The sequence below is a fragment of the Sorex fumeus genome, unplaced genomic scaffold (assembly GCF_029834395.1).
Source record: "Sorex fumeus unplaced genomic scaffold, SorFum_2.1 ptg000010l, whole genome shotgun sequence".
Lineage (NCBI taxonomy): Eukaryota > Metazoa > Chordata > Mammalia > Eulipotyphla > Soricidae > Sorex > Sorex fumeus.
Genome location: NW_026606067.1, coordinates 33,773,229 through 33,793,722, shown reverse-complemented (window position 1 = coordinate 33,793,722; position 20,494 = coordinate 33,773,229). Strand labels below are relative to the sequence as shown.

The window sequence follows — 20,494 nt, the reverse complement described above, 5'->3', positions numbered from 1 at the left end:
GACCTTGAGTTGGATCCTTGCTGCTACATGCCTCACTCCTGTGCAAAGCATGACCATGTGGAGCGGTGGTGACCCTGAGCACTGAGCAGTCTGGCCTGCATTGCTCAGCCTGGGAGTGACCCTCCGGGGCCTGAACTTCCTTCAGGTGACCCCTCATAAAAAGTCTTATGCTCAATTTCTAACTATTTGAGGAATGTTCGTATTGTTCTCTAGAAAGATTGGACCTTAGCCTTCCCACCAACAGGGAAGGAGAGTCCCTGTCTCCCACATCCACGCCAGCTCTGGCTGCCCTTGTTCTTCTGGATATGTGCCAGTCTCTGTGGTGTGAGATCATATGTCATCTTAGGATAACATTGGTTTGTCCTTTCTCCCTTGCCACAGGGAGCTTAGTTTTATCGGGTTATACCCATCACAGTGTGCTCCCATTCCTCTGTGTTTATCTGTAAACTTTTATCTGTGCTCTCCTCCCCAGCCAGTTAATGACCTTTTCTCCCTAATCAGATTCTATTAGCTTGTAAGATCAGATCCTCCTAAGAACACTGAACTTGCAAGTTAAGTCTTAAAGCGATGTCCTTTCTGTATGGACACAAGAAGACAGTTAATATTATGCTTTTGTAACTTTGGATTTGATTGACTCCGAATAATATTTACTCCTGGGCATCTGCTTTCTTTACTCAGTTGCCCTTAGTTCCTAGCACCCCAAAAGCAGGATCCCGACGAGGGACTTAATGTACCCAGGACAAGCTACCGTGGCATCGAAATGGGCCAGGCCAAAGCACCACAGTACTCAACTATAAGTTGAGGGCAAGATCGTGGACAAATGCTGTAATGATCCAAAAGTAATGACGAGATTAGGAAGGGCTAGGAAGACTAACCTGGCCTGAGGACTGCAGTCTGGAATATATAGTGAGATGTTCTCAGGAAGAGCCAAACTTTTAAGTTTGGTCTATCTCTTACTGTATTTATACAGAATGACATTGCTAGAAATATTCAAAGTAGATTTACTACAACTATTTAAGTGGATTACTAGCTGAGGGAAGAAAGAGACACACCCTGGGTGGGATCATCCCGCCCTTGAGCAAATCTAGTAATCCGGAGTAATCTCTTTAGATGAGATTTTGTACTTGAGTTAGTTTCCTGGAGGAGTGAATTTATCCCTCTTTATTGATCTGTTAATGTTCAACCCACCTTTGTATCACCACCCTATGTGATTGCCATATAAACTAAGAGTGTAAGAGTGGAGGGGGACAGAGTCAGATCCAGAGGCTGAGAGGAGGGGGGAAGGAGGGGGAGAGTAAGAGGGGGAGGGAGAAAGAGGAGACTATTGGCTGTTTGATCTAAAAACTCTAGCACCAATCCCTCCACCAGTGAGTCTTCCTTCTACAATTGTCCCCAGTTTCCCACTCACCTCTCAAACCTGTTCCCTTGGCAAGCACAAAGTGGTTTATTTTGCTTGTGACAATAAAATAATAAATGGAATTATAAGAAAATAGTTCAAATAAAAGAAAATTTGTGAAAATTGTTATGTCTAAACAATGGTGTTATTAAAGTTTTTGAGGATTTTCTGAGCTGTTTGCTGCTAGTTGAGATGTCTGTGTTATATATGCTACTTTATTTTATTTTTCTAAATTTTATTTTCATAAGCTTGTTTATATTGGTTACCTTCATTTTTTTTTTTCCTTTTTGGGTCACACCTGGCGATGCACAGGGGTTACTCCTGGCTCTTCATTCAGGAATTACTCCTGGCGGTGCTCGGGGGACCATATGGAATGCTGGGAATCGAACCCGGGTCGGCCACGTGCAAGGCAAACGCCCTTTCTGGCTGTGCTATCACTCCAGCCCTGATTACCTTCAGTATTTCAACACCAATCCCACCACCATTCCCACCACCATTATTTCAGTTTTTCCCACCACTATTCAAACCTGCCTGCCAGGGCAGATGCTAGATAATTTTATTTCTGTTGCTTATTTTGAATATCACGAGAGGTCAGGTGGCCGCAAAAGTCACCGCGTGCTTCTGGAATTCTAAGATTGTGAATGGTTGGGGTCCAGAGACATCTCTGTAGGGAGCTGATCTGTTTGGAGATTCATTTGGGAGTCTCTGCATCAAGGCCGTTGATGCGCTGAGATGACACCTGGAGGCAGTTTGTGGGGTGACAGCCAGGACCCCAAGCAGGCAGGGAGCCGGGGAAGGGACGGAGTCTTAGTCGACTTACATGCTACTTTAATGTGCTGTGCTTCTGCCGGGCTGTCAGCATTGTTGGGCTTGGAGGTACTGTGAGTGCCGGGACCTCCCTACAGTCTGTGGACCCAAGGAGGCCCCAGAGCTTTCAGCCTGAAGGCAGCTTAGTAGCTGGCAGTTTCACTGACTCGGCTTGGTATCTCTTCTGGGATGGGTTGTGAAGCTGTGTAGCTTGGCCTTTTACCTGGCAGGTGCTGTGGCGTGTGGGCGTGGCTGCAGGGCCATGTGGCAGTTTGGGGCTGGGGTGGGGGCAGCTTCCTGTTCCCATTGCTAGAAGCCTCCAGGATTTTCAGACCGAAAATTGTACCTGGGAGTTTCCCCGGCCCCGCATGTCTTCCGAGATGGTGTGAAGAGCAGAATCTGGCCCAGTTGTATGGCAGCCGACTGGAGTGTGGGTGGCTGCTGGGGCTTGGCAGGGCTGGACCCGGCCCTCAGCCTCGGCTTTGAATGTTGAAGTAGTGTTTCTCTCCTGGGTAGCATTCAAGATTTTTCCTTCTGCTTGACAAGCAAAATTGTGTTTCATTTTCCAGAGACTTTGAGGTCAAATGTTGTGCTAATTTTGTCAGTGTATGTTTTATATCTGAGTGAATTATCTGCATTTTATTTTTCTGTTCGTGTCTGAAGTTCCTCAGAGGACAGTATGACAAAATAAACTTTATTGGAATGCTTTCCTATATGAGATACTCAAATAATGGACATTCATTAGGCCTCTTTTTTGAAGAAAGTGGAAACAGCGTTTTAAGATACCGGGATCAGACTTGCTCTTGAAGCCTGTGTTCTCCCTTGAAAACATGGACCTTGGGCTAGGCCCATAGTATAGCAGGTAGGGCATTTGCCTTCACGCGGCTGACCCGTTCTCTGTGTCTGACATCACATACAGCCTCCCGAGCACCCTGAGGAGTAATTCCTGAGTACAGAGCCAGGAGTAACCCCTAAGCATTGCAGGGTGTGAACCCCCCTCCCCCCCCCCCCCCCCCCCCCGCCCCACACCCTGCCTGCCAGCCAAAAAAAAGAGAACTTGTATTTTGTTTGTCTCTATGTCTCTTTGCTTTTTCCACTGTGGTGAACAGTTACTACCTTTCTTTCTCTCCCCTTGTATCTAAGGAAGTTTCAGTAAAACTATCTCCCCTCGCACCCTCTCTCTCTCTCTCTCTCTCTCTCTCTCTCTCTCTCTTTCTCTCTCTCACACACACACACACGGAACACTGAGATATTATTTATTATTTGTTTTTAATTTTTGGGCCACATTCAGCAGTGCTCAGGGTTTATTCCTGGCTCTGTGCTCAGGAATCACTCCTGGCAGGGTCAGGAGACTGCCCTGGGTGCTGGGAATTGAACCCAGGTTGTCTGTGTGCAAGGCAAGTGCCCTACTCACGGTGCTAGTGCTTTGGACTGATACTGGGATATTATTGGATCATGTTGTTGTTATCCTTAGAAATTGTCCTCCTGCGAAAGTAGACTATGGACTGAACATGTTTGCCACTCAATGCCTCTTTTGCAGACCATAACACCCAAAAGGAGAGAGAGAACACAGGGGATTGCCCTGCCACAGAGACAGGGGGGATGGGGGGATGGGGGTGGGAGGGATATTATCCATGGTGGTGGAAAATGGGCACTGGTGGAGGGATGGGTATCTGATCATTGTATAATTGAAACCAAAGCACAAAAAATTATAAATTTACAACTGTAAAAAAAATAAAATAAAATAAAGGGAAAAAAAAAAAAAGAAATTGTCCTCCTGAGCAGGAATTGTCTTGTTTACGTACGTGCAGAAGGGTCTGCCCCAAATGGAGTCTTTTCTTTTTAGGTCCTTTAGCAGCTGTTTATGCCATCATTGCTTTTCTGATTGCAGAGTGGTGCGATTTATTGACAAGAATTGGAAATCTGTGACATAATTTGTTTTCTTCCTTAGATCAACCTCTCCACTTCTCCTACACCTGCACAGCTAATAAGCCGTTCCCAGACTTCCAGTTCTACCAGCGGCAGTATTACCCAACAGACCATGTTACTAGGGAGTACCTCCCCAACCCTGACGGCAAGCCAAGCTCAGATGTATCTCCGAGCTCAAATGGTAAGATAGAAGCTACTAAGTTTGTCCCTGCTTGAGTTAACAAAGAGATGAAATGTTTCTTTAGTGCATTAAAAGGCATTTAAAAATATATATAAGAAATGCTTTTTATTTTTTACATGTATGTTTGTTAAATCTTTAGACATTGCCATGAAAAATTTACTTTTAATTGACAGTCCTTCTTGGATTATTAAATAGTAATTAGCAACATTGGGGACCCAATACTCTGTAACACAGAAGGGATTCTTTTTTTTTTTTTTGCTCTTTGGGTCATCACCCAGTGATGCTCAGAGGTTACTCCTGACTCTGCACCCAGGAATCACTTCCTGGCGGTGCTTGGGGGACCATATGGGATGCCAGGGATCGAACCCGGGTCGGCTGCGTGCAAGGCAAACGCCCTACCCGGCTGTGCTATTGCTCTGGCCCAAAGGATTCCTTTTATTTATTTATTTATTTATTTATTTATTTTTGCTTTTTTGGGTCACACCCGGCGATGCACAGGGGTTCCTCCTGGCTCTGCACTCAGGAGTTACTCCTGGCGATGCTCAGGGGACCATATGGGATGCTGGGAATCGAACCCGGGTCGGCCGCGTGCAAGGCAAACGCCCTACCCGCTGTGCTATCTTTCCAGCCCCAGGATTCTTTTTTAAATACAAAATTTAATTGGTTTAAAATTTCATGTTTTGCACTTGTAAAATTGAAATGTATTTATAATTGTGGGTGTTTAACAGCTATAATTGGTATAATGATTATAATGTGTTGAACATTGTACAGATAGCTAAGAATTAAACCGAACCATGACTTTTTAAATGGAAATCTTTTTCATATTAAGATAGTAATAATTTATTTAACCCAGAGGGTCCCACATAGAACAACATTGTTTATCTTTGACATCTTAGAGTTAATGACATAGTAAGAAATTAAAAGCTAGGTTGTTAACTTTGGAGTTTAGAATTTATATTGAGATATCTTTTGAAATCTGGATTGTAGCTCCTGGTAATTACACAGATGAGCCTAGGTTTGGTTTTCTTCATCTCACTTTGAGCTTGGTAATTTGAGTTCTTACACTTCCTTTGGTCCTTTGTTAATTTGCAATGTTAATTTGGCTATTCTGATTTGAATACCTTCTGATTTCTTAATTTGTGAACTTTAATATTTGTATCGGAAAGTAGATAAGACCATTTTTGTTCTTCATGCTGGAATGTGTGTTTATGTATATACATCTGTGTATATACATATTTATATATTCTTTTTCATTTGACAACAAAATATATTCCTGGTTCTCCATTTATCCACTGAAATCTCTAAAGTTTGTCATCGTATTTCTAAGGAAAAAGAATTCATATAACCCACTGTTCATTTTTTAAAAAAAAAAAACTTCGTAAAGATTATAATATTTTTGGATCTTCCTTCTTCCCTATAAGATCGGGTTTTGGTTTGTTTTTGTTCTGGGGCCACATCCGGTGACACTCAGGGATCACTCCTGGCATGCTCAGGGGACCATCTGGGACACCGGGGATCAAACCCAGGTCAGCCACATGCAAGGCAAAGCCCTGCTTGGTGTACTCTTCCCCCCTCCCCTGCCCCCTTAAATTTTAGTAACATGCTTCCACATTAGGCTGGACCATTTGAAATGTTTGTTATTTCACCATTTGACCTGAACTGATAGTTTCATATTGCTCACATAAAATGGAACATCACTTCACATTTCATGCTTTTGTTACTTGGATTGAAAATTACTTTCTTGTGAAAGTTATACCTTGTTGTTTCATCCACTTAAATTCAGTATACTTAAGAGCTGATGTTTAAAAGATCCCTTAATGGATCATTTTACCATAACCAAATGATTTTTGAAAAATAACTCTTGTTATGATCTAGTAGTAGAATATATATTCTTGAAAACAATTGCCATAGTTAAGTTGGATTAGATAATCTCTGTCTGGAGTATATATTAATACTATTAGATAATTTCTGTCCGTATTGCTTAACGAACTTCTGTTTCACTGTTGAAAACACATTTGAAAAGAGATGGTGTTAATAAGTAAATAAAGTCTGTCAATTTTTGGGGGGGTAGATGTGAAGATTGTTTTTTGTAGGCTGTCTTGGTGTTGAACTGTGACCTGTTGAACTGTGAATGGCATTTTCATTTAGAAGGACGGTCTCTTTACAAATAGCTTCACACTCAAGGGTAACCTAGGTTTGTACTGTAGATTCATATATTTATGTGTTTGAGTGAAATATGGTATGGTATATAGTCTAGTTACCTTTTGTGGTGAAGGACTGTAAAGACTTTTTGTGTTTCTTTTCATATTTCTCACTGACACTTAATTTGCATCAAGATTTGTCACCGTGGTATACGTATTGGTAACTGTTTCCATTTAACTTACATTTAGGAATCCTGCCACAGTGTTTTGAACTTGGGAAAGTTGAAGTCTAATAGCTTATTTACAGCAAAATTTGGTATGAGGATTTCGTATCACCAAAATGCATTTTCTTCTTTTGAGCACTGATTTATTTTTCTAGTCCTCAGAACCATGGACTGTTTCAAACAGTGTTTATGATTTTTTTGAGTTATTATCAGAAATTTCTCTTTGTTATGTAAAACCTGCTTAGGAAGCAGACTGCATCGTCTTTCTGTCACGAACTTCAGTCTTTCCTGCCTGCTATACATTGTGTGTGAGACATGTTCCTTTGTCTTAGGGTATATTTTTGGTTTTTCTGTCTGTACAGCTGATTTTCACACCCGCTACCACTGTGGCTGCTGTACAGTCTGACATTCCTGTTGTCTCGTCGTCACCGTCATCTTCCTGTCAGTCTACAGCTACTCAGGTGAGCTTGTCTAGCTTCATGTGTTATTTGAGTCTGGATTTTCAGATTAATATAAACTTACATTTGTGTCTAAGTACTGATGGTTTCAGTGCTCTTTGTCCTGCATTTCAGATATGGATTCAGTAAAATCAATGTGAGCCTCAAGGGTTTTTGGTGTTATTCTGTAGTTTATAATACCACTAAATGATTGACATTAGTGAGCGTTAATGAGTTTTTGCTAACAGTGTTATATTTTAAGCTTTATTATATGGCCAAGTTATTTCTTGTGAGATTTATTTTATACATAGGCATCTTTGCAAAACCTGTAATTAAATCAAAATGGATTTTAATTTTAAAATTAATTTGATTAAAATTGTACCTTGGTACTATAGAAAAAAATGAATCTTAATATTCTCCTCACACCATTTAGAAAAGTAAACTAGGAGTAGAATGACAACCAAAAAAATAATAGCCGGAATAAAAACAACCAGAAGAAATACCTTTAAAGGTCTGGGGCACATAACGTTTCTTAGATAGGGAACAAAAAGCATTAGTTTTAGATGAAAAGAATGACAAATTGGATTTAATCAAAATTAAAATTGTTCTTCAAAAGGCATTGTTACAAACAGCAAGAGGCATGTCCCAGACTGGGGCAAGATTTCTTGAAGTGCCAGGGGAGGACCAGATTGGCCACCTGCAAAGCAAGTGCTTTACCTCTTGATTATTTCTCTGACCCTTAAGTTTCGTTTTAATACTTTGTAAGTTAGAGAAGTTCAGACATGGTTAATTGTTCCTTATTATTAAAATTTGTTTCCAGTTTATCGTGCACTATCCCAGCATCCCTGGGATGAACGCCACTTGATTGTGGTGCAGAATTTCTTTTTGATAAGGTGTTGGATTCAGTTTGTTTGGATTTTGTTGCAGATATTTGTGTCAGTGTTTCATCAGAGGAATTAGACTGAAATTTTCTTTTCTAGTAGTGTCTTTATCTGCTTTGTCTATTAGTATAATGTTAGCATCAGAGAAGCTGTTAGGAAGAATTTCTGTTTATTTAATATTTTTGAAGAGGTCAAAGAATAAATTGCAACACTTCTTTTCTATAGGTTTGGTCGAGAACTCACCAGTGAGTCTATTTGGACAGGGATTTTTGTTTTTGGTTTTTGCGGGAAATTGTGAAATTGTTAATTACTGTTTAGTTTTTTTTTTTTTGCTTGTGATACGCATGTTTAGTTTTTCTATTTTCTCTTTGTTTTGGAAGATTACACGATTCTAAAAATTTATTCATCTGTGTTCTCCAGTTTAACAGCAGGTTGCTCATAGTAACCTCATATCTTGTATTTCTGAGGGGTCTGGGCTGGAGCGATAGCACAACGGGTAGGGTGTTTGCCTTGCACCCGGGCGACCCGGGTTCGATTCCTCTGCCCCTCTCAGAGAGCCCAGCAAGCTACCGAGAGTATCTTGCCCACACGGCAAAGCTTGGCAAGCTCCCCGTGACGTATTGGATATGTCAAACACAGTAACAACAAGTCTCACAATGGAGACATTACTGGGCTCGCTCGAGCAAATCGATGAACAACGGGAGGACAGTGCTGTACAGTGCTGTTGTAATTACTGTCTTTTCTCTGATCTAATTTATTTGGGTATTTTCTTTTTTTTTCCTCATGAGCCTAGCTAAAGGTTTGTCTGTTGTCTCTTGTTTATTCTTTTGAAGAACTAGTGTGTGGTTTTATTGACTCTTTAGAGCATACTTCAGTTTTTTTTCCTTCTATTTTTATTTTGTTTGGGGGCCACACCTGGTGGTACTCAGGACTTCCTCCTGACTCTGCACTCAGGGGTCACTCCTGGAGGTACTTGCGGGACTGTGTGTGGTGCTGGGGGTAAAATCCAGCTCGGCTGTGTGGTGCAAGACAAGTGCACTACCTGCTGTACTATGACTCTGGCCCCATTTTCCTTCCTTTTAGTACTTTTTGGATTGATTTGTTGTTCTTTTTTTAGATTTTTGAGGTATATGTTTAGGTTGTTGATTTGAGCTTTAAGATAGGCCTGTACTGCTTTAAATTTTCCCTGTACTGCTTTAAATTTTCCCCTTAGTACAGCTTTTTTTTTGAATCTCATTCTGATAGTTTTTTTTTTTTATTCACATTACCTTCAAGGAATTCTTTTATTTCTTCCTTGATTTCCTCTTTGATCCAGTTATTTAGCAATGTTTAGTCCAGCTTTTAGGTATTGGAGTTTTCCTCCATCTTTTTTTTGTCATTAATTTCTATTTTCTGAGCATTGCAGTCTGAAAGAATTGCTTGGTATGATTTCTATATTCATAAATTTATGTATGTTTGAGTTATGTCCTAGTATATCATGGAGAGTGTTCCATGTGCACTAGAGAAGAATGTGTATTCAGGTTTTTGGGCATTGAGCCTACTGCATATGTCCATTAATTAAGTTCGTCTAACTCCTCATTTAGGGCTTTTGTATCTTTACTGATATTCTGTCTGGTTGATCTGTCTAATGGTGAAAACAGAATGTTGAAGGCTTAATTGTGTTTCCATCAGTGTTTTCCTTTAGATTTTTGAGTAGAAGCTTTATAAATGTTGCTGCACCTTTATTTGGTGCATGTGTCTTGGTACGACTTAGTACTTCTTGGTCTGTGGTTCCCTTAAGTAGTGTCCATCCCTGTCTCTAATTACTTCCTATAGATTGAATGCTTTTTAGTTTGGTTTAAGTATGTCTCGCCTGCACGGCAAAAGCCTGGCAAGCTACCCGTGACGTAAACACAGTTAACAACGAGTCTAACAATGGAGACGTTACTGGACCCGCTTGAGCAAATCGATGAATAATGGGAGGACAATGCTACAGTGCTTAAGTATGGCTGTCTCATCTCTTTTCTTTTTTTTTCTTTTCTTTTTCTTTCCTTTTCTTTCTCTTTTTCTCTCTCTCCTCTCCCTACCTCCCTTCTTCCATCTCTCTCTGTCTGTCTTTTGTTTTTGTCTACAATTGGCTTCCATGCTTGTTTTCTTTCTTTTTTTTTCTTTAAGTCTCGGTCATACAATGATGAAACACCCGTCCCTTCACCAGTGCCCATTTTCCACCACCAAAAACCTCAGTATACTCCCCATCCCATCCCACACCCTGCCCCTACCTGTGGGACAGATGATTTCCACATTACTCTCTCTGTACTTTGATTACATTCTATATTTTGACACCAGACCCACCATTATTATTTGGGATTTTACCCAACACTCAGATCTGCTGAAAAGGCAACCTTTGACAATTTGTTTCCTATTGCTGGTTATGAATAACATATGATGTTGTGCGGCCGCAGTAGTGGCCGTGTGATTTTGGAATTCCAAAATTTTAAGAATTAAATCTGGAGGGATTTCTACCAAAACCTGCTGAGTTGCGAGATTTGTTCCTGAGTCTCTGGGATTATGGCCGTTATGCAGCTTGATCAGGAGCCAGAGAGGCCATTTGTGGGCGGTGACCTGGGTTCTCCTTGGGGCACAGGGGAAAGGGCTGGTTCCACCCCTAACCCATGAGGCCCCACGTGTCTCGTCACTGTGGGCCCAAACCGACTGTCCAATGGCCTCTGGAGGATGGGAGCCACCGAGCCGCCAAGGGGGAGCAGGTGGAGGGACAGTACCCTTTCCCCCGTGGGGTGGCCCGGCGCCTGTAACCTACTGCGGGGACTGGACACATTTCTGCCAAAAGCTGCTGGGCTCTGAGATTTGTTTCTGAGTCTCTGGGATCATGGCTGTTAAGCTGCTTGATTAGGAGCCAGAGAGGCCGTTTGTGGCAGGGACTCGGGGTCTCATTGGAGCTGGGAGGAAAGGACCGGCTCCACCCCCATCCTGTGAGGCCCCGCATGTCACCCTTTCCCCCCTGGGGTGGCCTGGCGCCAGTAACCTACTTTGGGGACTGGATGCATTTCTGCTGAAAACCGCTGGGTTCCAAGATTTGTTTCTGAGTCTCTGGGATCCTGGTCGTTAAGCAGTTTGATCAGGAACCAGAGAGGCCTTGCCTCCAATTTTATAGCTGAGCTGGAGGTGGTTTGTGGGTGTGTTTCTCACAAACCTAACTTTTGGCCATTTACTTTCTTGGTAAACTTGGCCCAGTTGTTGGGGTCTGGCCAAAGGCATAGCAGCAATTTGGGGGTATCTAGAAGTCTGAAGGTGCCATCAGGCTGCTGATGCACTTGCCTCATAGGTACAGATTGACCTGCTGGCGGTACCATAACCCAGCCATACTTGTTTTTTGTCCTTTCACTTTGTCCCTGTGTTTATCCTTTGAATTTTGGTGTTTTAGATAAATTTTGTCTTCTGCTCCATCCAGGCACTATATAGCGTTTAATAGGAGTATTTAGTCTGTTAACATTAGTAGAAATTATTAATATGAAGTGCCATGTTTCCATTTTATATGTACGTGTCTGTGGTGGTGGTAGAGTTATTTTTGCTGTTGACTTGTTGCTTTTTATTGTGGCTTTTCAGTAATTCTTGCAGAATTAGTTTAGTTGTGGCAAGGGTTGCTAGCTCTTGTCTGTCTGAAGTTATTATCTCTCTCTCAAATCTAAATGACAGCTTTGACTTATTTTTTAGGTTGGGGAGTGTCACACCTGGCAATGCTCAGGGGTTACTCTTTGTTCTACACTCAGGAATTATTATTTGAGGTGCTTGGGGGACCATATGGGATGCCAGAGATTGAACTCGGGTTGGCCACATGAAAGGCGCTACCCACTGTACTATCGCTCTAGCCCCTTAAATGACAAGTGAAGTCTAGGCTGAAAGCTTTTGAAAATATCACTCTTGTGTTATATGGGAGATATATTGTGATTCTTATGATACATCCCTTGTATATGCGGTTTTTATTCACTCTTGATGCTTTAAGTAGTCTCTTTCTCTTGTTGGTTTTTACCACTTTGATTGCTATTTGTCTTATTGTTTTTCAGTTTGAGTCTGTTTCGTTTGTTATTCTTTGGGCCTCTTGTATCTCTGCGGAAACCCCCATCCAGAGATTTCTCTGAAAATTTCTGAGGGAAATTTTTAGTTACTATTTCTTTCATCATTTGTTCCTTCCCTTTTTCCTCTTCTTCTGGTATTCCTGCTATTATGAGTTGATTACTTTTGCTGTTATCCGTTAAGAATTGTACATTCTTGGACAGGAGAGATAAGTACTGTGGGTAGGGCACTTACCTTGAATGTGGCTGACCGGTCTTCAATCCCCAGCACCCCAAAAGGGTTTCTTGAGCTTCTTGAGCACAGAATAGGAATACCTGAGAGCTACCTGGTTGTAGCCCTCAAACAAACCAAAAACAATCTTACATTCTCTTCCATTCTTTCACTTTTCTTTTACTCTTCATTATTGTTGCTGGCTTACATTTTGTCTTCAAGTTTGATGAAACTGTATTCAGAAATTTATTGCTGCGGCTGGCAGTTGTATTCCTTAGCTTCTTCAATTCCATTTGTATGGATTCTTTCATACCCTGAAACAATTTTTCTTTGACATTATTGATATAAAGATGGTTCAGTATGCATTTCAACTAACATCAAGAGGAAAGATAAAAATTATATGATCATATCAACCAATGCAGAGAAAATTTTCCACAAGATCCAACACCCACTCATGATAAAAACCCTCAACAAAATAAGGATGAAGGCACCTTCCTCAAGATAGTATTGGCCATCTATAGTAAACCCACAGGCATCATTATTCTCCGTGGTGAAAAACTAAAAGCATTCCCTCTTGGACCATGTACAAGGCAATGATGTCCACTATCTCCACTTTCAGTCAGCAAAATATTAGAAGACTTGGCAATGTTTATCAGGCAAGAAAAATAAAAATAAAAGAGGAATCCAAATTGGAAAAGAAGAAATCCAATGCTCTCATTCTAGATCACATGATATGATATCACGTCACATAGAAGAATCTAGAAAGTCCACTGCAAAGTTCCTAGAAACAGTGAACCAGAGCAGCATAGTAGCTGACTACAAATTCAATGCAAAAAAAAAAATTTGTCACATACCTATATGCAAATAGTGAGACAGATATCAGAGTCTTTTTTATTCAAAATATTGTTAGAAAAACATATGGTACCTAAGAATCAACCAAATATGTGTGAGATCTGCACTGTGAAAAGTAAGTCACTTAAGAGAAGATGACCTCAGGAAGTGGAAAAATATTTTATGTTCATGAATTAGAAAATTCAATCTTGTAAAAATGATCATGTTCCCTAAATTATTATATAGATTCAATGAAATTCCCATCCAAATTCAGATGATATTTTTCTAAGACTTCGAACAATCAATAATAAAGTTTATAGGATTCATAAAACACCCCAAATAGTCAAAGCTATATGAAAAATAAGTAACTGGCCATATCTCGTTGCCTACTTAGAAACTATACATTTATAGTGGTTAAAACAGCATGGTATTGGAATAAGGACAGACTCTGTGACCAGTGGATTAAATACTCCCAGATCTGTGATCAGTTAATTTTTGAAAAAGGAGCCAGGCAAATGCAGTGGGATAAGATCCTCTTCAAGAAATAGTGCTGGAAAAACTGGATTAACTACATTCAAAAAAATGAAGCTGTGTCTCCAGTAAGGGGTTTCCACACCTTAAACAACAGTCAATTCAGAGTGGAATAAAAACCTTGAGATCAGTCTAGAATCCACAAAATACATCGAAGAACTATAGGCATAATTTTCCAAATTTTGGATCTCCAAGGTGTTTTCATGACATGACTTCAGTGACGACAACAGAATCAAAAATAAATAAATGTGAGTGCATCAATTTAAAGAGTTTCAGCAAAAGAAACATAGGCTAAAAAAACTAAGATGCCCAAATGAATGGGAGAAAATATTTGCACTCAACACATCAGATATAAAGGATTGATATTCAAGATATATAAAGTTCGCACAAAGCTTAACATAAACACAAACCCCGAAGTTTTCTGTCAAAAAGTGGAGATAGGAAATAAACATACACATCTCTGAAGAAGGAAGGCAGATGGCTGGATAAGCACATGAAAAATTTCTCATCATCACTTATCTGGGAAACCCAATTTAAAAAGACAGTGACGTGTCATCTTGTAACAGTGAAAATGGTACATATCCGAAAACCCAGGAACAATCTGTGTTGGTGAAGATGTGGTGGAAAAGGAGCTCTCTGAAGGTGTCTGCTCCCCAAGTTGGTGGGAAAGGCTGAGTTGACATATGAATTTTAAATAAAGATCTGACTAGAATAAAGAAAAAGGAACTCTCAAACAGTGCTTTTGGGAATGTTTTCTGGTTCAGCCTCAGTGAAAATCAGTATGGAAATTTCTTAGAAAAGTAAGACTTGAACTGCCATATGACCCAGCAATCCCACTTGTGGCTATCTAACCACAAAAACACTATTTATTTATTTATTTGCTTTTTGGGCCACACCTGGCGATGCACAGGGGTCACTCCTGGCTCTGCACTCAGGAGTCACTCCTGGCAGTGCTCAGGGGACCATATGGGATGCTGGGAATCGAACCCGGGTCGGTCGCGTGCAAGGCAAACACCCTACCCGCTGTGCTATTGCTCTAGCCCCACAAAAACACTGTTTAAAACGGCATATGCATGCAATTATTTGCTGCAGCACTTAGCACAGTAACTAGGCTATGGGATTAATTCAAGAGCCCAGTGACACGAGTGGATTATGAAAGTCTGTTTTATATACACAGTATTTGTTAGGTTCAAATTAAATAATTGATGTAAGAGCATTTGGGCAATCCATAATAGAAATGTAAGCTATGAAATTACCACATATACTTCATATGAAACCTGTACAGTATTCAAGTCAGAATGTTTCCATAGAAGAAATTAATCAGAGAAATTAGATGAAATGAAAATTAGATATTGGAATGCTTTGCTAGTCTTTATCTTAGGAAGAATGTACTCTTCTCAAAGTAAAAGGAAATCTAGTATCTGACCTTTTTGTTGTTGTTTTTGGGCCACACTTGGCAGTGATCAGGGCTTACTCTTGACTCTGTGTTTAGGAATCTCTCCTGATATTTGGGGGAATCGGTGCTGGGCGTCACACATGGGTCAGCTGTGTACAAAACAAGCACCGTACCTTCTATATTAACACTCCAACACAAAATGATCTTTTGATTAACAGCTAAAAAACTTTATAGTATACTTTAAGATGTTTTACATGTTTGAAATTCATTGTAAATATTTAAGCAAAGACTAGATACTGTAGCCACACTTTAACATTGATTTGTTCACATAAATTATATATAATAATGATGCATATATACTATGCATACACAGTTTTTTTCCATCAGAATTCCTGAAGGTGAAAAGCAAATTAGAAGAAAGGAAACTGTTCTATAGTTCTATAGTACTAATGGAGATTTTAGGATTTAGTTTATAAAATCTTAATTTATAATAAGCTTTTCATTTGAAGGAAAACTTTTAAGTGTTTTAGATGACAACATCTGAAATTATGTGGGTCACTTTGTAAATCATGTATTGCAGATATTAACATTTGCATTGGTTTTGCTTCTTGAGTGGTGTTAATATGCCTCCATGAGATATTTTTCCATTTTGTTTTTGTTTCTCAAACCAACCATGTAATGTATCACAATCAGATAAAGGCAGATATCAGACTTGGGGATTTCTGTTATGTCTGCAACACTGAGCCGTGGGGAACACAAAAAAAAAATTAGAGATAAGAGCTCTTCCTCTAATCTTAAGTTTTTCATAGTCACAGGCTTTGGTAATTGCCAAATAAGCTAGGCATTTGTCAGTGATTAGGCCAACTCCCAAATTTAATGTGAAAAGAGGGGAGGAGAAGTTATTTCTAATTGTATTCCAGGGACACTTGGGAAGGTTTTCTGGGGGAGAATGAATGGGATTTCTACTGGGCCTTGATTGGGTAGTTTGGACTTTAGGAGATATTATTCTGAGAAAAGGTGGCATTTTAGATAAGAGCAAGTTGAGAAAGGATTCTAGGGTATATTCAGAGAAGGTATAGTTGGAGAATTGCAAGGTGTATTTGGAGAAGGATGAGCAGAACAGTTGGATTAGAACTTGAATATGTAGGCTGGAGTATTGGAAAATGGGTCTCCAAATGGTTTGGGCCTAGTTTGTGGAGACTTGAGTGGTAAGCTGAAAAATTTGGATTCTAGCGTATTTTATTTTTGTAGTTCGATAATATATTTGCTAGTATAACTTGCTTTGTGTATTCACTTATATAAGACAGTATTTGGTCTCACCTAGAAAATTATTTCAGTAGCTTAGAATTTACTAAAACCATGACTGCTCTGAGGTAAATATTAATTTAGATTCTGTTATTGGCTGAGCATTGTATTGGACACTTGGAAAGAGAATGCATTTCTGAACATCAGCAATGATAATGTATAGAGAAAACATGAAACTGAAGTACCTAAAACTGTAACGTATCATTTCCTCTGTCCTTTTAGACTCTGAATTTTCCTCCCGGGGCGAAGTGCTAGCTAGCTGAATGCGTTTGCTGTGTTCATTTCCCAGAGGCATAAAGTTAAAGAGCTGTCTGGGAGGCACTCTGTGCCTTTCTGCTGTTGTAAAGCACAGTGAGTGAGAGTGATCCTTGGAATGATCCTTACTAACATCCGGACTTTGTTTCGAAAAGCCCAGATACAAATTAGAGCGCCACATAAACCATTTCTCGTCTGTATGTACATATAATTCAGTTCATGAATGCAGTTGTTCAAGGCATGTATTTCATACAAGCTGCAGCCAACTTAAAAAAGGAGTCCATGCGTTTTGTTCGTTTTGGGGGCCGCACTCAGCAGGGGTTGCTCTTGGCTGTGCGTGGGGTTCTGGGGATGGAACCTGGGTTGGCTGCCTGCAAGGTCTTGCCAGCCTTTCTTGCTAGCCTGTTCCTCCGAACAGTAGAATGTGCTTTCTGTGATGATCACATTAGGATTGGTAAATTGAGGGATCAGTTTTCTTACAAGATGAAGGGTTCCCTTGCAGTCTCTATACAGCTGATAACTTTGTTTGCCTCTCTGGGATAACAGAAATATTGCTGCCCTTCAACACAGCAGTATTGTGTCCACATTCTACTCCTTATCTGTAGTAACTTCTCGTGAGTTCTGTAGGGACTTGTACCCTAAAGTATTTGACAGACTGGCACATGTAAGTCGCTCTGTAGCTTAGCTCAGGTTTCCCCGTTACCTGGAATGCCCCTTTTTCTCCCTCCTTTCAACTGTCTTTGTTCTGGAAAGATAAAAATATAGTAATGTTGCAGGGTAATTATCTCATCTTCATAATTCATTTGATATGTATATATGCTAATATGTATATGTATAGTTTTGTTTTCAGTTCTTTTTCGTGGCAGGGATGGGGGCAGAGGGGAGGCTGTTGACCTCCAAGCAGTGCTCAGATGGCCCTGTTGACTGCTCCTGGTGCTTGGCCATGGTTCAATGCAGGGGCCTGGTGACGGAGCAGTGTGCGGACCCAGCAGTGCTTGAGGCCACTAAGCCACACTCATTTGTGCTTGTGGCCTTCACTGTCCATCTGGCAACTGGGATGGGAGGAGGTGGGGAAACTTTGCAGTTCTGCAGTGACTGAGGTCTCTGGGCGTGTAAGCATGTACTGAGGCCCGAGCTATCTTCCTGGTCCCATTGTTTTCATTTAGTTGCTGAAAATTTTTGTTGTTTTTGGGCCACACTGGTAGTGCTTGGGAATATTTCTGGCTAGGGGGTCACTCCTGCCAGTACTGAGGGAAGCTTGTTGTGCCAGGGATTGAACCCAAGTTTCTTGCCTGCAGAGCATGGACTCCAACCTCTGTACTCGGCCCTCAGTCCTTTAGTGCTTAATGATTCTTTTCCTTCATTTTTTTAAAAAAAAATCTACTTAATATTTTAGATTGGTTTACTTGCTTAATCTTTCCTTCAGGATGAGTAAGTTATTTCAAGTGCTTGGAGCTTTACGTAGAAAAGCATATGTATGCTGTTACTACTGTTAAAATGGTTACTATTACCTCACGAATTAATGCCATCTGTTTTATCCTTATTCTTTATGTGATTCTTAGGTTCAGAATTTAACTTTACGCAGCCAGAAGCTGGGTGTATTATCTAGCTCACAGAATGGTCCGCCAAAAAGCACTAATCAAACTCAGTCATTGACCATTTGTCATAATAAAACAACAGTGACCAGTTCTAAAATCAGCCAACGGGATTCTTCTCCGGAAAGTAGTAAGAAAGGAGAAAGCCCAAGCCTGGAATCCAGAAGCACAGCCGTCACCAGGACTTCAAGTATTCACCAGTTAATAGCACCAGGTGGGAGAAAACTTTGATTGAAATAGTTGCTTTATTCCTTTTCTTAACTTTTACTGCGGAAAATAAAAATGGTTATTGCTTGAACAAGAATGATATTTTAAAAACAGTTTTAAGATGTATGGTTCATAAACTTAAAAAAAAAAACACAATACTATAGTGCCACAGAAGAGAAACCAAAGAGCCAACAGTGGAGACAAATTTGAAATAAAATGGCTTTTTGACAGTTGACATTTGATTAATGTCAGATTAATCACTTAATTTAGCTTTGGTGGAGCATAATTTTAAAACTTGTTAAAATACAAAATAGCATATATTATGTCTTTTTTTTTAATGGGCCACAAGTCATGGACTGGGTCATGGTGTGGGGCCACGCTAGGTTCTGGAGGAGCAGCGGAGGGTGCCCACATGCAGAGCAGAGACTTCAGTCCCTTAAGCAGAAGGGAAATGTGTTTTGTTTGTTTAAAATTATTAGTAGTGGAACGAACTGATCACTGTCTAAAAATAAGCATTATGTCTAATTGTTTTTCTTACCATCTTGCTTTCCTCTGTCATTGGTTGCATCTCAATGGAATTTCAAGAGGAAATACCAAGGGATCAGTCAGGCCCTTTTCATCATCATCATGGTTTGAATCCCATGTTTGTTCTGCTTTCTGCAGACGGCCTTCTTCATGTTTGTTATGCTGGAAATGTAGGGGCCACCTTGAGTGATAGGACCCCATTTTCCTCATTGTTTTCCTTGCTGTCCTTACTTTTATTCATCTTAGAATTTTACATTGTTGAATATTCTTCACTTCTTATTAGGAATTGCACTGTGGCACTGTCCTCCCATTGTTTATTGATTTGCTCTAGTGGACCCAGTAACGTCTCCATTGTGAGACTTGTTGTTACTGGGTTTGGCATATTGAATACGTCACAGGGAGCCTGCCAGGCTTTGCCATGTGGGTGAGATACTCTCAGTAGCTTGCCGGGCTCTCCGAGAGGGACAGAGGAATTGAACCTGACTTGGCCAGGCCAGCCGCTTGCAAGGCAAATGTCTTACCACTGTGCTATCGCTTCAGCCCATTAGGAATTGGTGGGATTTTTTTTTCCCCTCCTAAGTCAATATAGTCTGTTTTGTCTGCCTCATACTGGATTTTTTTTTTAAATTTTTATTAGTGAAACACCATGAGGTACAGTTGTAGACTTACAAATTTTTGTGCTTGGGTTTCAGTTATACAATGATCGAGTACCCATCCCTCCACCAGTGCCCATTTTCCACCACCATGGATCCCAGTATCCCTCCTACCCCTATCCCCCTCATCCCACCCTGCCTCTGTGGCAGGGCATTCCCTTTTGTTTTCTCTCTCCTTTTGGGTGTTGTGGTCTGCAAAAGAGGCATTGAGTGGCAATCATGTTTGGTCCATAGTCTACTTTCAACATGCATCTCCCATCCTGGGAGGGTCCTCCCAACATCCTTTATTTGGTGCTCCCTTCTCTATCTGAGCTGCCCTTTCCCCTAGAATGCCCGGCTGTCCTCTAGGCCATGGAGTAATCCTTCTGGTACTGATCTCGGCTTTTCTTGGTATTAAATCTCCTGTTTTGTTACTTTATGTCCCCCAGATGAATGCATGGATTCTTTCTTTTGCTTCTAAAGTATAATAGTTCTCTTGTATTTTTAATAATATGCATAAAAATAAATATCTTTTTATACCAATAAAACCATTATTTATTTATTTATTTATTGCTTTTTTGGGTCACACCCAGAAATGCACAGGAGTTACTCCTGGTTTATACACTCAGGAATTACTCCTGGCGGTGCTTGGGGGACCATATGGGATGCTGGGAATCAAACCTGGGTCGGCTGCGTGCAAGGCAAATGCCCTACCTGCTGTGCTATTGCTCCAGCCCCTAAAACCATTTTTTAATTGAAAGTATCTGTATCATGTACTGGGTAAACTACCTTACATGTTTTAGTTTTTAAAAAAATTTTAAACAATAGCTCCTTTGATCTAACACCTTCCTATTCCTTATTATTTTATACCTTTTTTTTGGAATGGGAGTCACACCTGGTGGTGCTCAAAGATCACTTACGGAAGTGCTTAGGGGACCAG

The 20,494-nt window shown here is 40.4% G+C and overlaps 1 protein-coding gene across 1 annotated transcript in view; it reads left to right on the top strand.

Annotated features, from left to right (window-relative positions):
• Positions 1 to 20,494, top strand: part of PHC3 (polyhomeotic homolog 3) — an 86,584-nt gene that overhangs the window by 22,408 nt on the left and 43,682 nt on the right. The window contains exons 5-7 of the mRNA XM_056110631.1: positions 4,155 to 4,313; positions 7,041 to 7,139; positions 18,158 to 18,404. Of these exons, the coding sequence (XP_055966606.1) occupies positions 4,155 to 4,313; positions 7,041 to 7,139; positions 18,158 to 18,404 (505 nt within the window). The remainder of the gene's footprint in view (positions 1 to 4,154; positions 4,314 to 7,040; positions 7,140 to 18,157; positions 18,405 to 20,494) is intronic.